The 25412-nt window shown below is 40.2% G+C and overlaps 1 protein-coding gene across 2 annotated transcripts in view; it reads right to left on the bottom strand.

Moving 5' to 3' along the window:
- Nucleotides 1-27: 27 nt before the first annotated feature.
- The window catches only part of col2a1b (collagen, type II, alpha 1b), a 47128-nt gene continuing 21743 nt past the window's right edge, over nucleotides 28-25412 (bottom strand). For both annotated transcript variants that reach the window (XM_068712340.1, XM_068712341.1), the window contains 34 exons: nucleotides 24069-24167; nucleotides 23849-23902; nucleotides 23474-23581; nucleotides 23098-23151; nucleotides 21048-21146; nucleotides 19198-19251; nucleotides 18037-18135; nucleotides 17662-17715; nucleotides 17189-17242; nucleotides 16710-16763; nucleotides 16428-16481; nucleotides 16076-16120; nucleotides 15889-15987; nucleotides 13168-13275; nucleotides 12887-12940; nucleotides 12638-12691; nucleotides 12361-12414; nucleotides 12134-12187; nucleotides 10088-10195; nucleotides 9867-9920; nucleotides 9727-9780; nucleotides 8944-9105; nucleotides 7764-7871; nucleotides 5497-5604; nucleotides 5177-5230; nucleotides 4581-4688; nucleotides 3884-3937; nucleotides 3533-3640; nucleotides 3316-3369; nucleotides 3073-3180; nucleotides 2369-2657; nucleotides 1738-1925; nucleotides 1166-1408; nucleotides 28-893 (listed from right to left, as the gene is read on the bottom strand). In XM_068712340.1, coding sequence (XP_068568441.1) covers nucleotides 747-893; nucleotides 1166-1408; nucleotides 1738-1925; nucleotides 2369-2657; nucleotides 3073-3180; nucleotides 3316-3369; nucleotides 3533-3640; nucleotides 3884-3937; nucleotides 4581-4688; nucleotides 5177-5230; nucleotides 5497-5604; nucleotides 7764-7871; nucleotides 8944-9105; nucleotides 9727-9780; nucleotides 9867-9920; nucleotides 10088-10195; nucleotides 12134-12187; nucleotides 12361-12414; nucleotides 12638-12691; nucleotides 12887-12940; nucleotides 13168-13275; nucleotides 15889-15987; nucleotides 16076-16120; nucleotides 16428-16481; nucleotides 16710-16763; nucleotides 17189-17242; nucleotides 17662-17715; nucleotides 18037-18135; nucleotides 19198-19251; nucleotides 21048-21146; nucleotides 23098-23151; nucleotides 23474-23581; nucleotides 23849-23902; nucleotides 24069-24167 — 3198 coding nt within the window. In that variant the 3' untranslated portion in view covers nucleotides 28-746. The remainder of the gene's footprint in view (nucleotides 894-1165; nucleotides 1409-1737; nucleotides 1926-2368; nucleotides 2658-3072; nucleotides 3181-3315; nucleotides 3370-3532; nucleotides 3641-3883; nucleotides 3938-4580; nucleotides 4689-5176; nucleotides 5231-5496; nucleotides 5605-7763; nucleotides 7872-8943; nucleotides 9106-9726; nucleotides 9781-9866; nucleotides 9921-10087; nucleotides 10196-12133; nucleotides 12188-12360; nucleotides 12415-12637; nucleotides 12692-12886; nucleotides 12941-13167; nucleotides 13276-15888; nucleotides 15988-16075; nucleotides 16121-16427; nucleotides 16482-16709; nucleotides 16764-17188; nucleotides 17243-17661; nucleotides 17716-18036; nucleotides 18136-19197; nucleotides 19252-21047; nucleotides 21147-23097; nucleotides 23152-23473; nucleotides 23582-23848; nucleotides 23903-24068; nucleotides 24168-25412) is intronic.

Raw genomic sequence — 25412 nt, 5'->3', positions numbered from 1 at the left:
ATCTGGTCGTTTAAAAAATACAGACTGTTTTACAACAATAGCACCATTGACTTTTATTATAATACACAGTAACTTTTTGATACACACTGTGGTGGTAGAAATAGGAACAACTGCATTTTCTACGTAGCTAGATTTTTGGTTTCAAAGAGATATGTGTGCTTTAGTGGATATGGTACAGGAGTGATGGGGTGATTAGAAAAGAGGAGGAAGTAGGAGAGGAAGTTGGTGGATATGGTTATTTTTTAAATATTTGTAAGTGGGCTTTTTATTACTTAGCAACAAACTCAGTCCTACCACACCTGGGACCCAAACCTAAACAATAAATAAATAACACCAACACATTTTTCTCTCTCTAGTTCCCTGGTATGTTCCCGTACTCTCCTCATACTTCCTCCATCTTGGTTATGAGGTGGGGCAGGTGGTGTTTGGGCGTTGCTGTCCACCCAGGGTGAAGTGGGGTCTTTCGAGGGAGGGCTGGGTGTCCATAGGGGAGGGGGAGGGGGGCCAGGGGGGTGACAATGCTGGATGAATCACAGATGACAGTTGCTGGTGCCATTCAGTGCAGATATCCTACGGAGTTCGACTTGGAAAAAGCACTTTTTACTTAGAAAAAAAGTCCCATTTAAAAAAGTGTCTTGATTTTTCTTTTTCTCTCCTTCTTTATCTGAAGTGTGCTCCTCTTTCATTTGATTTCTTTCAAATTCCCACTTCTTTTCTCTCTCTCTTCTTTTTCGATCGCTCGTTCTTTACAAGAAGCAGACTGCCCCGACTTCCACTCCGAACTCCTGGTCTGTTCCTCCAATATCCATGGGTGCAATGTCTACAATGGGCAGACGAGAGGTCTTCTGCGATCTGTATTCCATCACTGTCTTGCCCCACTGTCCCGTGTGTTTCTGTGCAGAGGGAAAAATCACATTGGCTGTTAAATGACCTATGACCTTTTCCATAATTGCAGCGTGTAAGATTGGCTAGGTGAGGTGAGTGAACACCACAGAGTAAGAAAGAGAGTGCCTAATGTCTTTCAAGAAGGGAAAGTCAATCGTGACCAATTCTAATATCCGTCTTTTGAGTTTTATTATATAATGGTCTGATTCATCACGTGCATGTATATTTACATGAAACATTGTGTGTACTGTACATTTGTGTTTAATCTGTCCAGTCTTACCGTGCAGCCGTCCTCCATCACGCTGTAAGTGAAGCGGCTGTTGCCCTCGGCTCTGATCTCCACGTCGTTGGAGCCCTGCAGCAGAACGGCCTTCTTCAGGTTGCCCGTTGAGGCGTCCATGTAGGCCACGCTGTTCTTACAGTGGTAGGTGAGGTTTTGAGAAGCCTCGGTGGACAGCAGTCTCAGGAAAGTCATCTGAATGGCAGCAGTGTTGACTGCCAGGCTGTCGTCACCATAGCTGAACTGCATTGGGCCGCAGGAAAGGTAGAGGAAGTGTTAAATAACAGTTAATGTCTCTGCTACTATGGATACTATATTGCAAGTTTTTTAACGTGTAAGGATTATGCTATTTTTAGTTTTTTTTAGAGAAATTGTTATCTACTGTACACTCGGCTAGAGCTTATCCCAACACACATTGGGTGAGAGGCTGATAATAAAAAAAAAAAACGTTCCATGATTTATTTGAGCTACATTTGTCTAAAAGACAGTCTGATTTCATCAAACTACAAATAATAGAGGCCGGTATGTTTCAGCTCAATTTCTGTGTAGAGAGATAAAAAACAACAACTTACGTGGAATCCTCCGTTCATTGTCTCGCCGAACCAGACATGTTTGCGGTCCTTGCTCTTGCTGGACCACCAGTTCTTGCGAGGGATGCTGGCAGGCTTGGATTTGACGCAGGACTCTCCTGTCTCCATGTTGCAGTAGACCTTGATGGCATCGATGGTGCAGCCCTGATTGGGATCAATCCAGTAGTCTCCTACAGGAAGAACAAAACAAAAACACATCAGCTTCATATTATGCCCAGTCTTTGCCTGCATAAAAAGCTGATCATTGTTGAAATTTTATTGCATAATGTTATGGAATATTGTGACATTTTCAAAAACAGACTCTGAATTAGCCACATCCAAACAGTACCAGACAGGGGCGGACTGGCAGCTGGGAAGTTTGAGAAGACTCCCAAATGGCCAAATCATTCCTGGCTGAACAGGTCGATGCTCATAGAGTTTTTATTTTTTGATTTCTGATGTCAGTAGTCACTGTAGCACTGTGACATCGAAGCTGCAGACCAGGCTATACTAACAATATTTAACCTCCGTTTTGACTCCACAAAACTTGAGCTGCCAACGCAAAATGTCACCTATCTTATGCCTACTCCATCATCTCACCCCAATTTGACCAATTCCTCTCGCTGTCACTCACCGCTCTTCCAGTCAGGATGGCAGAGCTTCAGGTCTCTGCAGGTGCGAGCCGGGTTCTTCCTGGATCCCTCCGGGCTGCGGATGTTCTCAATCTGGTTGTTGAGAGATTTGAGAGTGGCGTCGACCTCAGCATCGTGCTGACGGAGGTTTCCGGAAGCCTGGTCGGCCCTCATGTACCTGAGAGGATCAGGGGACTTTTCAATCTGACCAAGACCAGCGAAGGCGGACATGTCAATGCCTGGGCCAGGGGGACCAGGGAGACCGGGGGGTCCGGGGTTTCCAGCAGGACCCTGAGAGAGAAAGGAGAAAGAAGGAAGGGTTACATTTGGCACTACACACCATATCTTTCTTTTGTCTAGTCATTACTCCACTTTTGTAGTCTCATTTCTTGCTCACAAATGTTGCATTATTCTTCCTTCTTCATTCAGATTACAAAAGTCCCCCCTCATTTCCCACAATGGGTTCAGGAAACGCTGCAATCTGTTCTGCAACCTGATTTCTAGTCTAAGACTATTTTTTTAATGTTGCTATCTCACAGATTAGCAACATCAATATTTTCCAATTCTGAGAGCGTGATTAATTCCTGAATAAATGGTCTCTTGCATGTAACATGTGTAACATATTGTGCACAATTGTAAAAGGTATTTTTAGCCTGTTAAAATTTTCAGTGGAAGATCAATGTAACGGTTCTTGTGGGGTACTCACAGAGGGACCGGTCTCTCCACTACGACCACGTGGTCCAGGGGGTCCAATGGGTCCTGGCAGACCGTTTCCACCATCCTTTCCACTGGGGCCAACAGGTCCAGGTGGTCCCTATATACACACGTGGAGATGTTGACGTTAAGCACTACAGACACTGCATGTGAAGAAATGTACTACATTAGTCTTTGTACTTTTAAAGTGATTTCCAAGTGATATTCCCAATATTTTGGCAGCTTTAGTACTCACTCTTTGTCCAGAAGGTCCAGCAGGTCCAGTAGCACCCTGGTCTCCAGCTTGACCCTTATCAGAAAATGATTACATTCATACATCAGGATTTCTGCAGCATTCAACAAGTTTAAGACTTTTTGATACTATGAAGAATCACAATCTTAGTACTTTACCATCATTTTATAACAATAATTCTTAATTAGAACAATTTTCAATGCTTATAATTAATGCTTACCGGAGGTCCGGGCAGACCCTGCAGACCAGTGAAGCCTCTGTGTCCCTTTTGTCCTCTCTCACCAGACTCTCCACCCTCACCCTTGTCACCGCGAGGTCCTTGGGGTCCCTGAGAAAAAGTGGACAACAACCTAATCAGGGAAAATGTTTGGTTTTCTGTTGCATTAGAAGCCATAGTGTAATAAATGCAGAATTTCACCAAAACATTTTGTTCTAGAAAAGACATTCAAGGCTCAATTTCACTTCTGCAATAGATAGACACTCATTTTTTAATTTTGTTAAATTGTTAAATGTTAAATAACTCAAAACTGTGCGTGCAGGTAGTTGTGTTCATGTATATAAAGACACATACAGGCATTCCTCTGGCTCCAGCAGGTCCTGGAGGTCCAGAAGGTCCTTGTGCACCCTGTGAAAGAAAAACAAAAGAATGTTGTTATGTTATAGTTCAAACATAATTTACTAGAGCACTGCTTTGATCAGACAGATCCCATTTACTGTGATAGTATCAGTTAACATTAACACGTGTTAATTTATTGCAAATATTCATTGTAAATATTTGTGGATTGTTACCGTCATTTCTTTTTTTTGTGTGTAAAAAGTACTGTAACTTTGTTGTCTTGATTGACATGTATTTTTTTTAAATGATCTATCACTTAATCAGTACGTCTGTAACTTAAGAACATTGTGCAACTTTCCAAAAGCATTCAGGTTAATATTACAGAAAGGTTAAATATGCCCGCTGGGATAAGATTAAGATCATTTTGTAATAAAGATGTATTTAAGGATCAAATAATTTTATAATAATAATAGAGAATCTGGAAATGCACTAAATAAATGCTGTAAATGAGAAAAATAAAACATTGCGGTTATTTTTTCACTTTAACCAAAGGGCCTCCTCTATACCACCTGCAGATGTCTAGCAGTAAAATATACATCTTTTATAAATGATGCTGCTCTTCACATAATAGTGAGAAACAAACTTTACACTTGAGACACCATCACTGTTTTTTGTTAAAGACAATGTCACTAGTGTTGGAGGCACTACTCACAGACTCTCCTCTGTCTCCCTGTTTGCCGGTGGGACCAACTGGGCCGGAAACACCAGGAGCGCCTGGAGCACCAGAAGCACCAACAGGACCAGTGTTACCACGATCACCCTGCAGCAGAAAGGTCAGTCATGTGAGAAAAGATACCTGTAGCACACACTGTACAGATTATTTCTGTCTACCTTATTTAGAAACCTGTATTTAGAAAGGTTGAAATAATAATAATAATTATTATTTCTATTATTAGTATTATTATAACAATCATCAAATAATCATTTAAATAACCATAATAATCAATAATATTGTGGAGTTAATTTTCTCTGTGCACATACATACTGAGATTATTAAGATTTTGATTGGGTGTTTGAATAAAAAGTTTTTTTCAGATGGTGTTGTCAGCCAAGCGGGGTGCCAATCTGTTCCTGTCACTAATGCAATTCAAATTTCACCGCATTTGCAACACATTAAGAATAAAAGCATGTCCCAAACCTGAGTAATAGCATATTTGAAAACTGACAACACAGTACAGGTACAGTATTCTACAACGCAGAGGCTTTGATTTATGTATCTTATGTAGCGGGTATGTGTGTTTTCCTCACCTTGATTCCAGTAGCACCATCTCTACCAGGAGGTCCATCAGATCCAGCGTTGCCCTGTCAGAAGACAACATTTATTGTTAATAGCTTCCATCTCCACCAAGCCAGATGTCCAATTGAATACTGATCAGCTGCATAATGAACACTGCTCCAACAAAACCCATTGATGACACAGAGTATACACAATGCAAATGTATACATGATGCAAATAGTAATTCATTACATTTTAATCGACTTGGCTAGGACATGACTAAATATACTAAATACAATGTGGCAGATATGAATCTAAACACGCACATGCTATGTGTTGACCACTCTCTCACCTCTCTGCCAGGCTCTCCTGCAGGTCCAGTAAGTCCAGGTGGTCCAACAGGTCCAGGGGGTCCGCGGTCTCCACTGCCACCAGGAGCTCCCTGCTTTCCGGGCTCACCCTGAAAGGAGAGACGAGGAGGACTCATTACCACACTTACAACTCGCTGGTACGTTCACTCACACTTCTGTCATTATATATTCAGTGAATCTCTCTTTTTTTTAAACACCACAATGATCAGCAGAGGTTCAATCACCCATCGCAATGATATATCAGGCTGATAATGGCCTTGAAGTCTAAATCAGATATTCTGAGTCCTCAGCTGAAGATCAGGACACGCTTTTATTTAAACATTTTGGTTTGTTGTATTCTATAAAATCAGCAGTGACTATCATAAATACCTGCTAAATAATTAAGAATACTCTAACAGGACAGCTTTCAAATTTGGCAGTCTAAATCCATTTCAGAGGTTTTTTTACCCACAATGACAACAATTAAATTAGCATCAATTTAGATGTTCACACAGTCAGTTTATATCTTGAAAGTTCCGATTTTGCCACACAATTAAAACAACCAATTAGAGCAGAAACAAAACCAGGCGGACAGCTGTGTTTCAGATATTTAAAGGCATCATGTTTTTTGCAACTGCTTGGCCTTCTTGTCTCCACAAACTGATTTAGAAACAGTTTTTTGTCAATATTTCCCAGATCATCAATGAAAAGAGCAACAGCTGACTCCAAACCAGGTCAATGTACACCACACACTTATAAATCAATATGTTGATCTATGATGGTATAAAATGCAAATAATACCTTTTCAAATGCAGCATTATTTTGCAACTGCTTGGGCTATTAATCTCCTCCTTTATTTAGAAACTTATTTTGGTCAAATTGGAGGCAAAGACCAATCACAGCTCGGGGAAGGGTATGTTTGTCCAGTCAGGTTTTGGAAAGGTTCATGTTGATATCTATACACATTCCATTTGAAATGCTAATGTATCCATGACCAAGCCAGATGACAATCAGTGACCTGAAAACTGATTGCCAGACCAGTTTATCTTCAAACTTTCTGCAAACGCATTTGACGTGTTTGAATGACTATTATAGAATGTAAAGATAAAGAACATGGCACAAAATAAGAAATACAGGTATTAGTACAGGCTCAAACTACAGAACGTCAGATAAACTGTATCTGCAGTTCAAACTTTACTCACTATTAATAGCATATTCTCTGCTTGAAACATTTCTGGGTGAGTTTTGGCATCACCGCTTCCTTCTTGGCATCGCTTTAATGCGCACTGATGAATAATTAATGGTAAGGACATGCACTGCTGAGGGGCTGTAAGTCGGGGACATGGCTCATGTCACATATCAAATAGTGTGCGATGTAAGCAGGAGAGCCTTCTTGTCACATGTCATACTGTACATCAAATAGAATCAGTTCATCAGGAGAAAAGTCCTGGCTGTTCTCATGTGAGATGTGATGTGACTGTGACCCAATTAGGCCACAGCAGCCTGTCCAGAGTCATGTGTCGTTTCTCTTTTGTACGGAGTGACAAAGCATTAGGCATTGTGCTCTTAGGGAGGATTCCTAAGTATAGGTTTACTTAACAGCCTATCTTTATATTTAAGGTTAGCAGTTGGCAGTATGTCACTTGCGGCAGTGAACTGAAGAGAAACACCTTATGTTGGACACAACTCTGCGCTGACCAGCTGATGTTTATTTAGCCTCCCTTCAACCAAGAAACATTGCAGTGAGAATCATAGTACTAAGCTCTACTGCTGATTGACGAACACATATTTTGATCATATGTTAATCTTTCATGATGCAAAAGAGCCAAATATTTGTGAGTTCCTGTCTCTTAACTGTGAAGACTGACTTCTTTTCTCTATTTTTACTCTATTATAATATTGCGTTGGGCTGCAACTATCAAATATTTTCAGTATCAATTAATCTGCCAACTAAAAGACAAGCAAATAGACACTTTTGTTTTCTTAAATTGCATAATTTCAAATTACAATCAAAGAATCAAAGAAAAGCAGCAAATGCACATAATTAAGTAGCTGGACTTGGAAATGACTTAAGTGATTAATCGATTTGAAGCAATTTGAAGCTGCCTGGGAATTTCTTTTACAGGCATTACTTACTATTTTCTGACATTTATAGACTAAATAAATACTTAATTAATTGTAGAAAAAAATACATGTTAAGCGATTATGAAAATAAATTGCATCCCTAACACATTCAATTATTTAATAAAGCAAACAGTATGTTACTTACAGAAGGTCCAGGCAGTCCAGGGAAACCTCTCTCACCACGCTGTCCGGGCAGACCGACGATACCGCGCTGACCCGCCAAACCCTGAGGACCTGAAGGACCGAGGGGACCCTGAGAGAGGAGAGGGGAGAATTCAGTTGTGGTAAATGTATCAGCAGTCAAATCATTTGGTGTCATGTAATTATGATTGTCTTTTTGTTTTAAATAATAATCTTTTAATTAAAGACACAATATACAACTATAATAAACCTACTGGGTTTTTCAGAGTGATGCATCTTGGGAAATTTGCTTATTCACTCCTCTAAAGCTCACTGATTAACACATTATGTCCCGCTTATTTGATCTGTACAAAAGTGTAAAAACGTAAATTTAGAATAAAGATATGATTAAGTTTTAAAGTTATGTAACAGATCTCAAGCAATTTTCCTCCAACTGAGATTTCACAACTCCCAAATTGATCAAAATCCATCTCTCTGGTCTACTTCATTTTCACCACCACAGTCCACTCTGCCTCATGTGACACCTGAGACCAGATCGTCAGCTGACACAGACTCGGATGTGTTGATGCGTGGATCAAGATTTCATATGTAATCTATAAATCTATAAAGAGTGTCAACACAGCAGCTATCTTCATGTTTGACTATGCAGTCATCTGTGATGTGTCATTATCTTGACAAGGCTCGCCATGTGTTTATGACGTGTGTGTGTGTGTGTGTGTGTGTGTGTGTGTGTGTGTGTGTGTGTGCAAGGTAAAAGCCTGGGGTCCTGTCATTAGTCTGTCACTGGGCTTGTGCTGCCCTGTGCTGTCATATGTCTTGGTCTGCTATTAGAGTCAGTGATGGACACTGACAGCTCTGTGTATTAATGGAGAGTGTGTTCTGCTGCTGTCCATTACTGATGAAATTGGCTCTTTGGGCTGAGCTACGTAAAAGTCGACAGAAATGTAGAAAACAAACACATTTAACCATTTTCTTATATAATGGACACCTGTGTTCACCTTGACGGTGTTCAAGGAGATGTTCAGTCTGGAGAGAAGAGTTAGAGTGGCTAAATATGTTGGTGCTGGAGGGATTGGAGTGGTATTTCAAGTGCTACAAGGTCAAGAAGTTAAAGATTATCTAAAAGTCCAGAAGAGTCTTGAGTTTTACACGGAGGAGTATGATTAAAAGTATGACAAACTCACAGAGGGACCATCCTCTCCAGCATCTCCCTTCTCTCCAGGAGCCCCAGCTGGACCACGGAGCCCAGCGTCACCCTGTCTGCCTGGGGGTCCACCATCTCCCCTCACACCCTTGGGTCCATCTTTACCGGATGGGCCAGCAGGACCAGCAGGTCCAGGATTACCCTAGAACAAGTGAGGAGGATGAATTAACACACAAAATGAAATAGCACGCATGAAACAATATTATATTGTAATACATGCACGCATTATGTTTACAGAGCCTGCAGATTTCTATTATTGCGGACTATTCTATACTGTGCACATTACTTTTGATACCACATTCATGATGCACCTCCTTCTAGCAAGTCTGTAAAAATATTTTGAACAAACCAAAACAACTTCCGCTGTGTCAGACATACTGTTTTGGTTGTGTGAATGTGCAGAAACGGCAAGGATAAATGCTTTACAGGTGCAAATTAAAAAGGCTTCTTAGGTGACAATAAGTCAGGTGGCATTTAGAAAACGTTCCCTTATCTGTTCTGCTGCACCTTGCTTCTTCTTTCCCTGTGCCCAATTTCATTCAGAGACTGAATAATAAATCTATTATCTCCACAGTAGATAATAAAGGTTGAATTCAGTTTATTTATTCTAGAAGTCTGTGTAAAAATATGCTATACTGCAAAATTAACACTCAAACTATTTGAAAATTTGTGACAATATCAGTGTCCTATATATATTTATCTATTTAAGGGTTATGGACCCGGCCATGTGTTCAAGGGCAGTTGGGTGTAGTAGCGAACTTACATTGGGACCAGGGGGTCCAACTCGGCCAGCAGCTCCAGGGAAACCAGTGGCACCCTGAAAGAGAAAGATTAAGTTAGACAAAGCCATAAATACTCTGACATAACTGTTAAAGATAAAGATATTTTCAAAACTTCACTCACAGGAGGTCCCTGAGCACCACGAGCACCTTTAGGTCCAAAAACACCGGTAGGACCCTGGAAGAGAAAAGATACTTTACTGTCTGACATTTATTTTATGGTTTATAGATATCTATTCCAAATATTTCCACTTTCAGTTGCTTTAAAATGTAGTTCCAAAAACAGTGACTTAGGTTTAAACCCTCATTATTTAGGGCTTAGGCAAAGTCCAGAAAAACACCCACTGCAGGTCCAGGGGCACCAGAGGGTCCTTGAGGTCCAGGGGCCCCAGCGTCACCCTTCTGTCCAGATTCTCCCTGTTCTCCTTTGATTCCTGGCTGACCGTCAGAACCCTGAAATAGAAAAAGACAGAAACAGTTGAATGAATGAAATATGTCAGCCATTAAATTGAGGATAGATGCTTCTAGATTCCCTAAAATAGATTTGGTTTCAGGGAACTCCACCGGTTTTACACATTAAGGTCAGTTAACCAGTATGGTTAGTACTATTCAGCCTTTGAAAACCAGTACATGATGTATTCTGTGGCTCTGTAAAGATGCTATTAAGGTGCATTGTGGGAAATGTGGGATCCAATGTTATTGGAGCTTGACCTGTACTAAGAACTAAACATCATTTATTCCTCTGCCGCTTTTGCAATCGTTTTAACATGCTTCTTGCATGTCTCTCAACTTTGTGGAAGTGCAATATTAAATCGCTTTACACACAGGGACGTAACAAACAAAAATAAATACTTGCATGCAAATATTTAGTATTAAAACTATTCATACTGGCAGCGATGTGACTTTGCAACAGGTGCAGCATTTTTTGTTAAGAAAAGCTTTGAATAGATTGGCGGAGGCAGAGGACCAACTACTGGGATACCATTGATCGTCTGAGGTGAATTGTTGTATAGCCTAAGCTACTTTAAGCTATTTCATTGAATTTTAGCTTGGACTGAATTTGAGTTCCCTCTGGTAAACAGTTACAGAGTGTACATACTGTTAATGACTAAGGCTTTTATTGTGAAAGGTAATAACGGAAAGAGTGGACCTGGTAGGTCCTGCTTCGTGAAGGATTAATGAAGTTTGCTGCCTCAGTTTGGACAACAGAGCTTTTGTGATGTTGTATATTAAAAGTACATATTGCACTACCATCTACCAGAAGATTTTAACTTGCAGATATAAGCAATTATGGACAGTTTAAAGTGAGACTATGTGACTTTTGAAAGACGAAATGGCATTTCATTCTTCTTCTTATAAATAAAAAGTTTAAATAATGAGCAATAAAACACAGATATTTGGTCTGGTGTGACCAGTAGCTTATAGTAGCTAATTTTAGCAAACTTTGAATAAATTAAGTTGTGTTATTAAAAGCGCTATTACTGAGTCGGTTCACTGACGTTCTGAGTCTTCTCTAACAGTGCTACTGTTGCACTACAGTTAAGTATCTAATATTATTGTGTCATTGTCGCTTGTGGCCATAGTGGCTGATGTCCAGCAAAGGTTACATAGACCTTGTCTGTTTGGTGATGAGCTGTGATGTTACAGTCTGTGAGCTGTGAACCTAAAATGACTTAGATACCTTGTAGTGTTATTTATCACAAAATAAATTAAATATTTAATGATGGTGCAGCCTTGAGAAAAAAGAAAGTATGATGAATTGTGTTGCCACATAAATATTGATGAAAATACATTTGGAAGGATGCGGCTTATTAAAAACATTTATTTCATGTCTGCCTGGAGTCTTTGTGAGGAACTGAATGGATAAGTGATACAAAGACTTCCTGCACACTAATTTCTCTCCACAGAATAACACACTGAGGTAGACAAGACATTTGGTAAGACACAAAACGAGTCACAGAGGCCTAAAAGCGAGGTAAAGACAATTATGTCTTTATTATTATGTCCAAGTGTTTCCATTTGAAATAAAAAAAGCTGTGTTGATGTCTGTCATCTCTCGCTCATAACTCTTTTGGCTGGCTCATTTTCCAGACAACGAAATATGAGATGAGATTTTTAGTGTAGGGAATAAAATAACCACATGACAATATTATTTGATTTTTATCAAGGTGTTGAGGTTATCTGTTGTATATCCATTGTGAATAAATCTGATCCTTTAATTAGATCTTTTTTTAAATCAATATTTGAGGAGTTGATAATGGCCAGCATGTCCTAGAATAAATCTACAAGGCCGTAGACTACATGTCCTGACATTGAGTTTATGAACCTGGAGTCATGCTCTTGAGGCGTCTGCAGAGCGGAGTGTTGGTCAGTGTTGCTATTATTACTTACAGGAGGTCCAGCAAATCCAGCGGGCCCAAGAGGTCCAGTCTCACCCCTGTCCCCCTGAAAGAGGAAGGAAGAGAGGAAACGCACACTCAGAGGTTAGTTTAGGCTGCAATGCTGACTGAAGGTGAGCCAAATCTGTTGAAAACTTCAACATAGACAGCTACATTTTTATACCTATCATGTTAAATCTTACAAAAACTACTATTGAGTGATGTTTCTGTGACACTTACAGGAGCACCACGGGTACCAGGAGCTCCAGAAGGACCAGCAGGACCAGATTCACCCTAAATAAGAAAACACAGTAGCATCAGCAACACACACTGAGCTGTGAACAGTGGGTTCAGACAGATGTGCAGACTAACACAGTTGGATCTGCCAGAATGATGTACAGCCAGACATTTCAGTACAGCTCAACACCATGTTTAATAAAAACCTCTATGAGAACATATTATAGTGATAACTTGCCAATAGCTATGTGATAATTAATTAAAATGATATAACAAGCACCTTCTCGCCATTGGGACCACCAGGACCAGGAGGACCAATGGGACCAGTGAGACCCTGTGACAGGAAACAGCAGAAGGTTAATGACAAAATTTGGCATGAGAATGAACATTTTGTTTTGATATCAGCACTCAATTTTTTTTTTTTGCGAGAACTAAATATTAAACTAGACTAGACATTTATTATTCAAGACATGAGTGGAACTACTGCCACACTGAGAAATTATCGATGATCACAATGACAGTCACTCACTCTGCCACCATCTTTGCCGGGAGCACCTTCAGGTCCTTTCTCTCCAAGGTCACCCTATAGGAATATAAATACATATAAAAGTCAGTCACCTTACTTAAATAGGCAATTTCTAAACTCTACATATTTAATGAATAAATAAATAAAAATATAAATACATAGATCGTATTAATATAAATACATTTATTTTATAATTCATAATTTATTTTTAATTAATTAAATTTATATAAATATGAGTAAAACATATTTTCAGTCATTAACACTTTCTTCCCATCATGTCTTACTCTGTCTCCTTTGGGTCCAGGAATGCCAGCACCTCCTCTCTCTCCGGGCATACCCTGCAGGCCAGGGGGTCCCTGAGCTCCACCAGCACCACCAGGTCCAATGGCTCCCTATTATGAAGCAGAAATAGATGAAGAGGATGGACAGAAAAAGGTACTTCAGTGTCTTTGTAAACTAAATGACTGTGTGTAGTGCCTGCTACAGATGTATGACGGTCCCATACTGTTTTCAGACTTTGTGTTTATTAGGACATGAGTCAGAAACACAAAAAAGGTGCTGTTGCAGCGTGAGAAGGCTTCTACTTATCAACAAAAGAGACAAGCGGCCGTCTTTGTTTAGGCACTCTCTGTTCAAGGTTACCAGAGGACTGAAAGAATAAAAACAGCTGATAGTAATATTATTAACCTGACACAGGTTGTTCAGTTGCTGGATTATAATAAACTTTTTCCAACTTTACAGACCAAATATAATTAACTAAAGTGTACAACAAAACAATCAACTAATTATTCTAACAATGTTAGACAAAGACAAAACTCTGATACCAAATATTCCTTTTGATTTGACATTTTAAATCCGTATTTCAAGTAGAATGACTTTTATCCTAACAAATGTTCTATTCCACATATCAGAGCCAAGATAACGGAGGGAAATACAAGTGGCTCCAGCAGGCCTAGTCCTGGTCAGAAGTTGTCAGGCTTATCAGCAGTGCTTTCTACTGCAGCCTCAGACTGGAGATCAAACACACAAACACCAACCCTGCTGCCTTTCTACAGTCATTAAGTTGTAACCACAGGGCTCAAACAGCCTCCATGTTGGCTGTGAATACATTCAAACTGGACTTTTATTGAAGGGGGCAAATGTACAATTTGTGTCTTGCAATAAGTCGGTCTTCATTTTTCTTAGATTTACGGATTGTCTCCTCGTGCCTCCCCCATCGCCATCATCACGTCGGCTCTATAATCCTCATCCTCTCTATCCTCTACTGTCTGACCTTAAGGAAATAAAGCCTATGAACTGGGATTAAAACCTGACCAGATAACAAACCATCAGGGAGAATTGCAGCTGCTGTGAGCTCTTCCTCTGTACTCACAGTGCAGTTATGACGACTTACTGCAGTGACTGGAATTTGTTGATGGCTGATAAGAAATTGACTGCATTGCTTGATTGGAAATACGCTGAGCAACTGGTTGTTTAGAAATGTAGAGAAGATCTTATTTCTCTCTAAAATACTCACATTTGATAAATTCACTAAATGTAGTATTTGAATGCAGGTAAGGAGTCTTGAATCGTGCAGATCCTTATTACAATAGTAATACAGTAAAATCATACAAAAACATCACCCAACCAATCTTGCAAATATTTTTTTCTTTTTGTTTGTCTGTTTTATGTAAACGTACGCTATCCAGCTTATAGTGATTAGGAGAAGTGGGCTGCTGTAAAGCACCAGGGGAGGAACTTGGGGTTCAGTGTCTCGCTCAAGGACACTTCAGCACTGAATGGACACAGTATTGAGAGGGTCTCGGGGTATAAATATCTTGGTATCTGGCTGGATCACAAAGTTACATTTAAATTTCACATTGACCCACTTGTCAGCAAGGCCCGACAAAAATGATTGAGGCCGTCTTCTTGTCTGACTTGGATTATGGTGATGTTATATACAGTATAGACACGGCTCTTCCTCCAATCCTAAATTCAGTTTATCGCTCTGACCTAAATTGAATCACCAGTGACAGTTATTCTACACATCATAGCATCTTGTATGGAAAGGTTTGGTTGACATCTCTAACAGAGGCTGTTATGAGTACTTTGCCAGGTGTTTATATTTCTGTCAGTAGACATACTTTATTACTGCGATAGCATTGCAACCGTGGAAGATTCAGCCACGAAACTGTACAGGTGTGTAGCTGAGATCAAAACAAAGGTCGAGTTTGAAGATCAAGGGCCCCCTTTATGCTCCTGACCTGATTTGCCGTCAAAGCTGGTGTGATCCCATCGCAAGATGGCCTCAATTTTTTTCAATCTATTTACATTAAACTCTCAACATCCTTAAAAATGAGGGCAATGATTCCTCGAGATTCAAGTACTTTTGGGCAGCATTTGTAGGGGCAAGAGATGGGGAGTTACACGTAGCGAAGGTCCCCGGGGAAGTTTAAGGTCATGGTTGGCTTCCTAAAACAAAGCGATTTCTACTCCTCACACGTTGCATAATGTCCGCTGGTTGTGATTAATTCAACAATCTTTTATGATCTTAATTCATTTTAATAATTTCTTGAGAGCCCAAAAATAAATAGGAGTACGTTTGAAAAGAATAAGTATAATTACTTTTTCTTCTTTCCACTCCTGTTAATCATCTTGGGACCCATCAGACTCCCCAAAATAAAAGCACTTTTGATGTTTATTGAAGGAAAACTGAGCAGAGGTTCTATTTCATACAGCAAACCCCATACAAACATCTACTGACTAAAAACCATAAGACAAGATATGTCAGGATCTGGGTGCCTTACCACCTCAAATAAACCATTTTTTTGGGGGAAAAACATTGAATGTAGTGAACAGAGGTCCAGCTCACAAACACCTGAGGTTATTACTGTTGCTGCTGTTGCATGTGATAAGTACTGGCGATAGTACCACAGCAGACTATTTGCCAGTGGTGTGAGTTCACCTCAGGCACTAACGATTGAAAATCTGTCTCTTCTTAGTTTTAAGCCGAATGCTGGACTCACCTTGGGTCCGTCAGTTCCAGGAGTTCCAGGCAGACCTCGAGGTCCTTGCAGACCCTGAGAGCCGGCAGCTCCTCTCTCTCCGGGGAAACCACGCTCACCCTGAACGGCAATACGGGGACAATCAGCGGCATGTCTGACAATCAGTAAGTCAAACAGTAGCAAAGTTAAATACGGACTGTTAACTTACTCTGGGTCCAGTAGCACCAGCAGCTCCACCCTCTCCAGGAACACCCTTACAGGAGAAAAGGAGTTCAAAGAAAAGATATACAGGATCAGTATATGACAAATCAAGACATGTATGCTTGAAAAGAGGAACTGCTACCACTCAGAAGTACTACTACTACTACTACTACTACTACTACTACTACTACTACTACTATTAACTCAAAATTAAAAGTGACAGTTAGATGTTTAAAGGATGTATTAGGAATAAAAACATATATTAAAGAGAACATGGACCTGGTTATAAATATCTCAGTGCTACAATTTTCCATTCACACACTTTTTGAGCTCTATTTCACTAGAAAAGTTGCACTCACTTGGTCTCCAGGCTTGCCTCCCTCACCAGGGGGGCCAGGAGGTCCAGGCAGACCCTGAGCAGAGAAGAGAAACCAAAAAGATGTAAGCAAAAACCAACAATGAGTCAGAAATGAACAAAAATCATAACGATTTCATGTACAGCAATACATCAGCTCAAGTTGGTAGGATGGAATATTTATGAAGCAAGAAAAACAGTTGATTTTCGTAGCCATAATCAGAGAAACAGCTTTGTTTACTTTAACAATTCATTTCAGGTAAAATATTTAAGCAGATAGTCTCACCTGGAAACCTGAGGGACCAGGCTGTCCTTGCTCTCCTCTCTCTCCAGCAGGGCCCTAAACAGATAATTCATAATCAATAATCACGATGAACATTGATCATAAACCTCATTCAACTTTGATGTTTAAGATGGTGGGAACATTTAGCTAAAAGTGTCATTGATGTATCTCTGATATCAGTACACTACAAAGGGATAATTTAGTTTTTTTTTCTTTAACATCTTACATCTAAAGTTTTCTTTTATTTAGCACACTGAAACACAAACTTTAAAACAAGCTGAAAGTCTGTGTTTCAGTAATGTCGTCTCACAATGTCCAGACATTAGAGTCAAGGACTTTTTTTTTCCTGTCCAGACAGAACTATCGTCGTCAAGGCAGTCTGGGAAATGGAGATACGGTTTCTTCAGACGGAGAAAAGGGGAAAGATAATATCAGTGTTGAAGCTACATGGAATGGGATGGGGGAGATAGAGATATACGTACAGAAGGCCCGGGGGGTCCACTAGGGCCGGTTTCTCCATCTTTGCCAGGCAGACCCTGAGGAGAGGAAGGAAGAGAGGGAGGAGGAAGGAAGGAGGGAGGAGATGCAGGGAGGGGGTGGTCAAATAGATAATAACAGTTAAGCCAAAGGTGATGCTATTAACTAGAAAGACTTCTGATAGCTGTAATAAAGCTTTTCAACATGCTTCTCATGTGGAAGCTGAACTGCAGAAATAATAGTAGATCAATGGAGAGTCACAGTAGTCAGAGGATACAAAACAACCCACTGATCAAAAATGTTCAATTGAATCTGTTTAATAATTAGAATATTATAATAATCATGAACACACTGTCTGCGCTACTTCAGCAGCTACTTCTATTTTTCTACTTTTCAAAGAGTGTTTGCTTTCAGCTGTATATTCCAAAAAAGCCATGTTTTATGTTGTGAACATTTGGAAGCAGAAAAGGTGACTTACTCTCAGACCAGGAGCTCCACCCAGTCCTTTCTCTCCAGACTTGCCAGGTTCACCCTAATCACAACAGAAACAAAATGCAGCGGTTAGTCACAGAAATTTGCTCCGTTCTGCATCTATTTTGAGAGGAGAGTTGGGGAAATTACATAAAACTGTTCAGCAGCACTCCAGGTGTTGCTGAATATGTGGAGTGTCTATTCTTGATTCAGGGACTTATTTTTATAGATGAGAAGTAAAATAAATCAACCAAGACAACCAAACATGTTATATTGGCCCAAAATCTATTATGTTGAAACAGGTGAGAATTTGCTCATATATAGATTACACCGTTATCTCGTTTACGCATTCACAAATTATGTTTTTTATATAATCACTCACAGTTGCTCCCTTGGGTCCGGGGAATCCCATGACACCTGGCTGTCCACGGGCTCCCTGTGGGCCGGGGGGTCCTGGGCGACCGTCTTCACCAGAACCTCCCTGGTCAAGTAAAGTCATGTTATTATTTATTTACAGAGCACATTTAAGAATTACAAATGATAACCAAAATGTTTTTACAGAGAAATCCAATTAAATCATCAAGTACTATATAGTATAAGCAATCTTGTGGTCATGATAACATTTGTGAGGAGTAAAAAGCAGTTAGAAAAAGATGAGCCTGATCGCGAGCGGTAAGAGCCAACCGAGGAAAATCCAATCACACTTGGATTTATACTGGGGATGTGGAATGGAGAGGAGTGATTGGGTGTGAAGGTGTGGGGGTCTAGCAGAGACATGTCCAGCATGGCCCCAGGATACGCAATGGTTACTCAATTTATTTAAAATTTCATTGCTTCTAAATAAATAAATAAATAAATAGACCCCACTGGGGTAAACTAGGAAAGCCTGGAAGCAAAGAAAAAACAGGAAAAATAATCCCTCAATCATAATCAGTCTGATCATATGCCAGATCAGTCAGTCACAAAATGAAACCACTGCTTAATATGTCAGTAAGCCATAATGTTTTAAATGAAACATAGTCACCGCAAACATGAAAATAATGTTGATTTAGCCAACATAAAAAATATGAAAAAATGCAGCTCTACCTTTTCAAAGTGTTTCATGTTTACCAAAAAACGTGGGATTGCACTGTAGGATGTATGAATGGCATCAGCTACACAGACAACATGAGGAACCAATCGATTGAAAACAATTCAGTTCATGGAGGTTTCAGTGAAGAGCATTTTTATAGGACTTTCCACTCAGTTAAGAAATGATGAACAATGGGAGCCTGTCTCGCAACCTAAGGACCAAGCGGAGCTGAGAATGATCTACAATCAATCAATACAGTGTGTGAGACTCTATAGAGCCCGGTGGATAATGAGTGGATGTCTCCTGCAATCCAATTTGATTAAACCACTTATGAGTCATTACCTTAGGAGAGCACATTTGGTCAAATTAGAGGTCTCTCCCTGATTGTTCTGAATGTAATATTTAAAAAAAAGATTATTCCTGTTGATTTACAAAGACACAACAACCGCATTACAACAAAAGTGCACTTACAGAAGGTCCAACTTTGCCTTGAGGACCAGCGTCACCAGGGCGTCCAGTCAGGCCCTGTCAGAGAAAGAGAACAGACACAGACGAAATCCGCATGAGTCATCAGACCCCTCCATGCAGGCACATGCTAAAGAAAGGTGGGAACATATGGCACTGTGGGAAACTGAATTTACACCTCAGATTGGCTCTGTGTGCATCAGGCAGCAGTTCAACGCCTACTGATGGAAATGTATAATATAAATGAGAGCGTAGGTAACTGGTATTAATGGCCTCGGTTCCCTATAGTTGCTTTTTTTCAAATTTCCTCAGTGGTGATGGTACACGAATATTAACTAACACTTTTTTTGCTGTTGGGAAATGTAATCACTCCAGGGGGAAGCGCAAATGCTGTCCATTGGAAACCATTCATGACTGTATTCTCAGGGTTATCTCAGCTAGGGATTAGAGATTTCAACTTGTTAAAGGGGAATTCCACTTATTTCAAACATCAAAGTCAGTTTACAGGTCTTGGAGAGCTACTGCATATGTGAAAAAGTTGTATTTAGCCTTTTGTGGCTCCAAAGGGAGCTGTGCAAAGTCTGATAAATTCACTCTTGTGTCACCTGAGTTGCATCTTAAGACCACAAGTTCAAAAATGAGAAAAATCTGGAGGTGTAGGGTTAGAAAGATGTGAGCTTATCACACCTGTATAACCCACTCCTCATCTCTGCTTGAGGTTAGCGGCTCAAGGCTACATTAGCAGCTACTAACATAAAACACCTGAGTCTCCAACTGAACCGTCAATGGTCGCATTACATTGTGGGTAATGAAGGCGCCAGGTTTGACAAGGAAGAAGAGTGTGTGAAATAAATAAGATTATATCTCTGCATCATCATTTTTAAAACTGTACATTGTGAGTTTGACAATGTCCTGGTGCAAATCAAAAACAGAGAGCCAGGGCTGCAAACTGGAACTCGAAAAATGAGGGTGTTTATCAGGCAGGTAGAATTTAATGGAAAAATGCAGTCGGTTGCATTGTAGGTTCCAGCGTGTTTGGGAGCAAGGGACTAAAAGTCATGATGTCTGGGCTTCTGCTGATTCAATTCTGACTCTTTCTCAGAATCAATTTTGAGTCTCCCAACTTTAAAGAAGTGCAATAGTCAATCGCCTCACTCTATAAAGGTGCAATATATGGGTTTTAGAACATTGACATAGCAGCAAACAATATTTGCTTTGTAAAGATATGGGGGTTAATGTCTATGTGAGCAGAGAATGTTACTCCACCTCTCTGTGTGTTGTAGTCGGAGCTTGGCTAGCTTAACTAGCTCAACTGGCTAGCTCAACTGGCTCAACTGGCTAGCTCAACTAGCTCAACTGGCTAGCTCAACTAGCTCAACTGGCTAGCTCACGGCCACTTTGCACAAGCGTAGCGCCCAGCCTCTGGTTCCCCCCTCAGGGAAATATTGTTAGCTCAGTCAGCACTTTCGCCGTAGTTTGCACTGTTAGCACTGTTTGCATGTTAACTGAGAAAATGTTCTTACTTCTTAATATAAATTAACATTTTAAATACCTATTGGATTAACTAAAACATGCATTGTCACAAAGCATCAAATGGTGATACTTTTCTTTCACAGGACAGCAATGGTATGGTCAGCTGAGAATTAAAATTCAGCAACGAGTTAGGACAAGCCCAGATCTTCAGCTAGATAATAATTTGCTAGATATTACTGCAGAATGGATAAGATCTGACATTGTGTGTATTGTATTGATAGTAAAATCACAGATTATTTTCTTATTTTTGTATGTTTTAAAGCAAATTTCTGGAGATCATCACCATCTATATCTGTGGTACTATGAATAAGGGAAGTGCTTACTCTGGCACCGGGCAGACCAGACTCTCCAGGACGGCCGGGGTCACCGTTGGCACCCTTGGGACCACTGGCACCAGAGGGTCCACGCTCACCAGGGGCTCCCTGTGATGGGAGAGAGAGAGAGAGAATAAAACAAAGAGATGGTCACTCAGTCAATTCTCAAAGCCCAAAGGAAATACGTTTCCCTTATAAAAGTGTGAAGGAGTTTCATTGACCTGCTGGAGATGAGAAGATTAAAGTCTGACACATTCATTTTGGTATAAATGAAACTGTGCGGGAAAGATAATGTTATATGAGATGCTGTCTTTGACGATTTTGGACATGTAGGTCACCAGTGCTGAGGGTTGAGAGCTATGCTGCCATCTTGTGGCCAAAAGGGGGAGTTATGTGTATCACTGCTGCCTGTATGTGAGCTTCAGATATCTGATGAAGAAACAGGAGTGCTGATAAATTTCACTCTTTACTGTAAATATGATTTATCATGTATTTCATTGACTCGTTAAAATGGCCGCCAATCTCAGTTCAGTGTGAACCCTGAAGAGGCACTTCTCTTATTATGCACTTTATCAAACACAGTATCAACACTTTATGCCGTTTTGTTTGATTTAAGAGTTAATGTGGTGAAGGGACAACTCAGTCAATAAAATTCTAAATATTTTCTTTAGCCAAAATGATGTAAGTGCATTTGCATCTGAAAGCTATTTTTTCTTAACCTCTAGGGGGATTTTTTTTTTTTTAACAATGCATGAGTAAAATATCTAACATTTAAATGCTGTTTCTCATTCATGAATTTTGTATAGCTCATTCTTTTATTATCAAAATATAATTTGTAAAAAGATAATTTCTAGATTTCTAGCTCTTTGAGACTGGACATATGTCTTTTCTGCACACTATTTTGCCACATTTTGTCAACTTGTTTCACATCAGGTATTTCATCTATATGTGTCTACGTGCATTTTCCTGACATATTACATTACATTACGTTACGGTCATTTAGCAGACGCTTTTATCCAAAGCGACTTACAATTCAGTATCTATCTACACACCGTAGACGCAGCTACGGGAGCAATTTAGGGGTTAAGTGTCTTGCTCAAGGACACATTGACATGAGACTAGTAGATCGAACCGCCGACCCTCTGATTGAAAGGCGGCCCTGCTCTCCACTTATCCACTTAGCCACGGTCACCCCCACATATACTGAATTGTTGTCTCTTGACAACTAATACCAGACATTTACTAAATTAATATGATCTTTTACAGTTTGTGTTATTGTCACTAATGTGTGTAAAGGTGCCTGAAGGTGAAAATATTTAGTTTTCAGGACATTTTGCCCAGTTGTTTTAAATTGGTGGATTGGTCACATGCACAGGATGAACTGCAATTGACCCTATTCTGCAGAGGTTCACCGCTTATAGAGTCTTAAAGTTGTGTGGAAGTGGATCAATTTTCTGGGACGGGGGAGAATCTACAGTAATGTTAACAGGCCAGTTTGAAGCCCAAAGAGTGCTGACTCTCTGCTCTCTTAAAATTGCTGCAGCAGAATAATGTCAATTCTTAAATTCTGCAAAGACTTACAATCTAGGACTTATTTCTGAGGTTTGATGACACTACAGCACTCTACAGGACTAGAATAGTGGAAGCCTAATCTTATCCATGGTTGGAATTGAAGGTTACTGAGTGAAACTGAATTACAGTTCATGGTGATGGGATATTTAAGTAGTATGAGTGCTACAATGTGGATCAATATTGTGATTCAGGTGAGCCGGAAATGTTATTTTCTCACCACAGTTGACAAAAAATATATAAAGAAAAAACAATGACAATATTGGACGAAGGCATTGTCAACAGAAATTTCCAAATGCAATATGCACCAGATGGAGTATGTTAATTGTCAGTTTCACAGATTTACACCTGTGACTATTGCAGCATCATCCTCTGACAGGTTTGTTTCCTCAAACTGCATCCATGTTCACTTCCTCTGAGCAGATTCTCTGTTCCAACAACAATAACAACGAGATATCTCAGGAACGAGTGGCTCTGTGGTGATGCTCACCTTGGGACCAGCCAGACCGTCTTGACCAGGGAAACCGCGGTTACCGGGGGATCCCTAGACAGAAAACACAAAACAAGAGTCAGGGTTATAATTATAAAAAACAATATCTAAGTCACTGAATCTCATTGTGGTCCTTAAACAGGTTCCTAGATGGTGGCCAGCAAAATATGGTTTCATTTTACCCCCCCCCCCCCAAAAAAATCTGATTATCCTCATTAAAAATGCAGAAAGAGTTTCACGCTTACCAATATTGTGTCTAAATATGCAATATACACACCTACGCAATTCATCGGTGATACAGCGACAAAAACGTACACATTTTACTTTTACTTAAGCTGGAAAATAACTTGTTTTCAACCAGTTAGATGGTACTCACTCTCTCTCCAGGAGGTCCAAGTGGTCCAGCAGCACCAGCCTCACCCCTAGGTCCTCTCTTGCCTTCTTCTCCTTGTGGCCCAGTAGTTCCCTGCATACCAACCGGTCCCTGAAAATCACATCCGCAACAGACCATGTTATTACAGGCAGAAAGGAAGACTTCATGTGAGGAAACATATTTCAGCAGAAGTACTAGGTCCATTTGAAGTACCTATAATCTGCTTATTTCAAATACTTGATTTTAAAAGTTTATCATCCACACTTATTTGGCTAAATACTGTGCTAGAGTAGATATCAATGTTTTCATTTCATTGACTAGGGGGACAATCAGGCATGGAATACATTACAAGTAAAAGAAAAGAAAAGAAAAACTCACAAATTCTCCTTTGGGTCCAGACTCCCCCTTGAAGCCTGGGATACCTGGGTCTCCCTAAACAAGAACAGACATAGATAGGAAGAGAGTAAATAATGATGGAGAGAGGAAGAGAAAGCTGCAGGTTATTATTTGGTGTATGAAATGAGCAGCAAATATAAATCGCAAACTGGTTATAAACATGAACATTGGACCTAAACTGAAAGATTCACTAAGTACATACAGATGTTCCTTTGGGCCCGAGAGGTCCAGTTGCTCCCTGAGGCCCGGGAGGTCCACGAGGTCCAGGGAAACCAGGAGCACCAGCAATACCAGGAGCACCCTACAGAGTAACAGACATGCTGTCAGTCAACTATTCATCTGAATGGATGTCTACAATACACTACCACTGGTTTTACTGTAAGTGAATAACACTTACTTAGTGTTACTTAGTGTAACTTTCATGGTAAATAAGAAGACACTATTCACAATGTTTGTGAACTGGTATAAATTCTGCACAATAAAAGCATCAGTGACAACTGCGATGTTTAACTTAAACTCACGGAGTTACGCAGTATTAAGTTTTCATGATGCGGAAGAAAACTCAAAGGGAATTTATGCTGTTCATGAAGCAAATATTCTTAAAACACCTCTGATTTTGGCTGACCAGTTTTTCATAATCAGAATTTCGTTATATGTTGTTTCCCGGCCTTCGGTCAAAATGATAGCGCCCCCCCATGGCGGTTGGGCGTAGCAATTAGGCGGGATAAGGGTTGGTTCAGGTTCAGGTTCAGGTGTTTATGTTGGGGGAAACACATATCGGCGAGGAAACAGTATTCAACACAACGGCGGACCTTGCAAGACTGGAATCTGTAGTTTGTCTGAAATGTACTGCGATTTGTAGCCTACCACGACCGCGCTGAATACTGGAGTCTGATTGGCTGCAGTGTGTCCATTAAGATCTGATGCCCAAGTGAAACTTGTCTGTTCACCGTTTGAAATCAATGCACTGGCTGCAAACGTGATCATCTAGCGATAATTTACAACGTTAGTTCTTCGGTGCTTCATCCGCTGAACACCACAGGGTGGAGAATGAAACACACAATCTTTAAGAAGTGACACTGCTCCTCTGAACTCACGGATACTTTGTAATACATAACCGATCCCCTTACATCCTATTCGCTATTCAACTGCAGCTGGGGTTTGTCAGCCATAGCCTACGCGATGTTACTGACTTTGAATCTTGCGGGCATGAGATTAGCTTTATGCTAGCGTTATGCTAATCAAGATTTCATCAAAGTCTAGATGTTGATTTGGGGACAATAACAGGAATGGATAGCTAGCTATTGTTGTTGTCAACTTCTATTTATGGTTTAACAACCGTACGTTATGTTATTGACTATTGGTCTTGCTAGCATAACATTTGTTTTCTGGCTCTGAGCTGAGCGGTTTTGATATATCTCCTGTTGGCAGTTGGCAGTTAGAGTAGTAAACAACGGGATGGTATTGTTCCGGGTATTAGCATACGTGTTACCAGGGAACCGGAGGTATGGCATGTGTGAAACTTTAGATTTTGGTTGCAAAGTGC

Source organism: Cebidichthys violaceus, unplaced genomic scaffold (assembly GCF_023349555.1).
Source record: "Cebidichthys violaceus isolate CVI_PGR_0920_01 unplaced genomic scaffold, fCebVio1.0.p SCAF_17, whole genome shotgun sequence".
In the NCBI taxonomy this organism is placed as follows: domain Eukaryota; kingdom Metazoa; phylum Chordata; class Actinopteri; order Perciformes; family Stichaeidae; genus Cebidichthys; species Cebidichthys violaceus.
The sequence above is the reverse complement of the archived record's forward strand: the minus strand, read 5'-3'. Positions and strand labels throughout refer to the sequence as shown.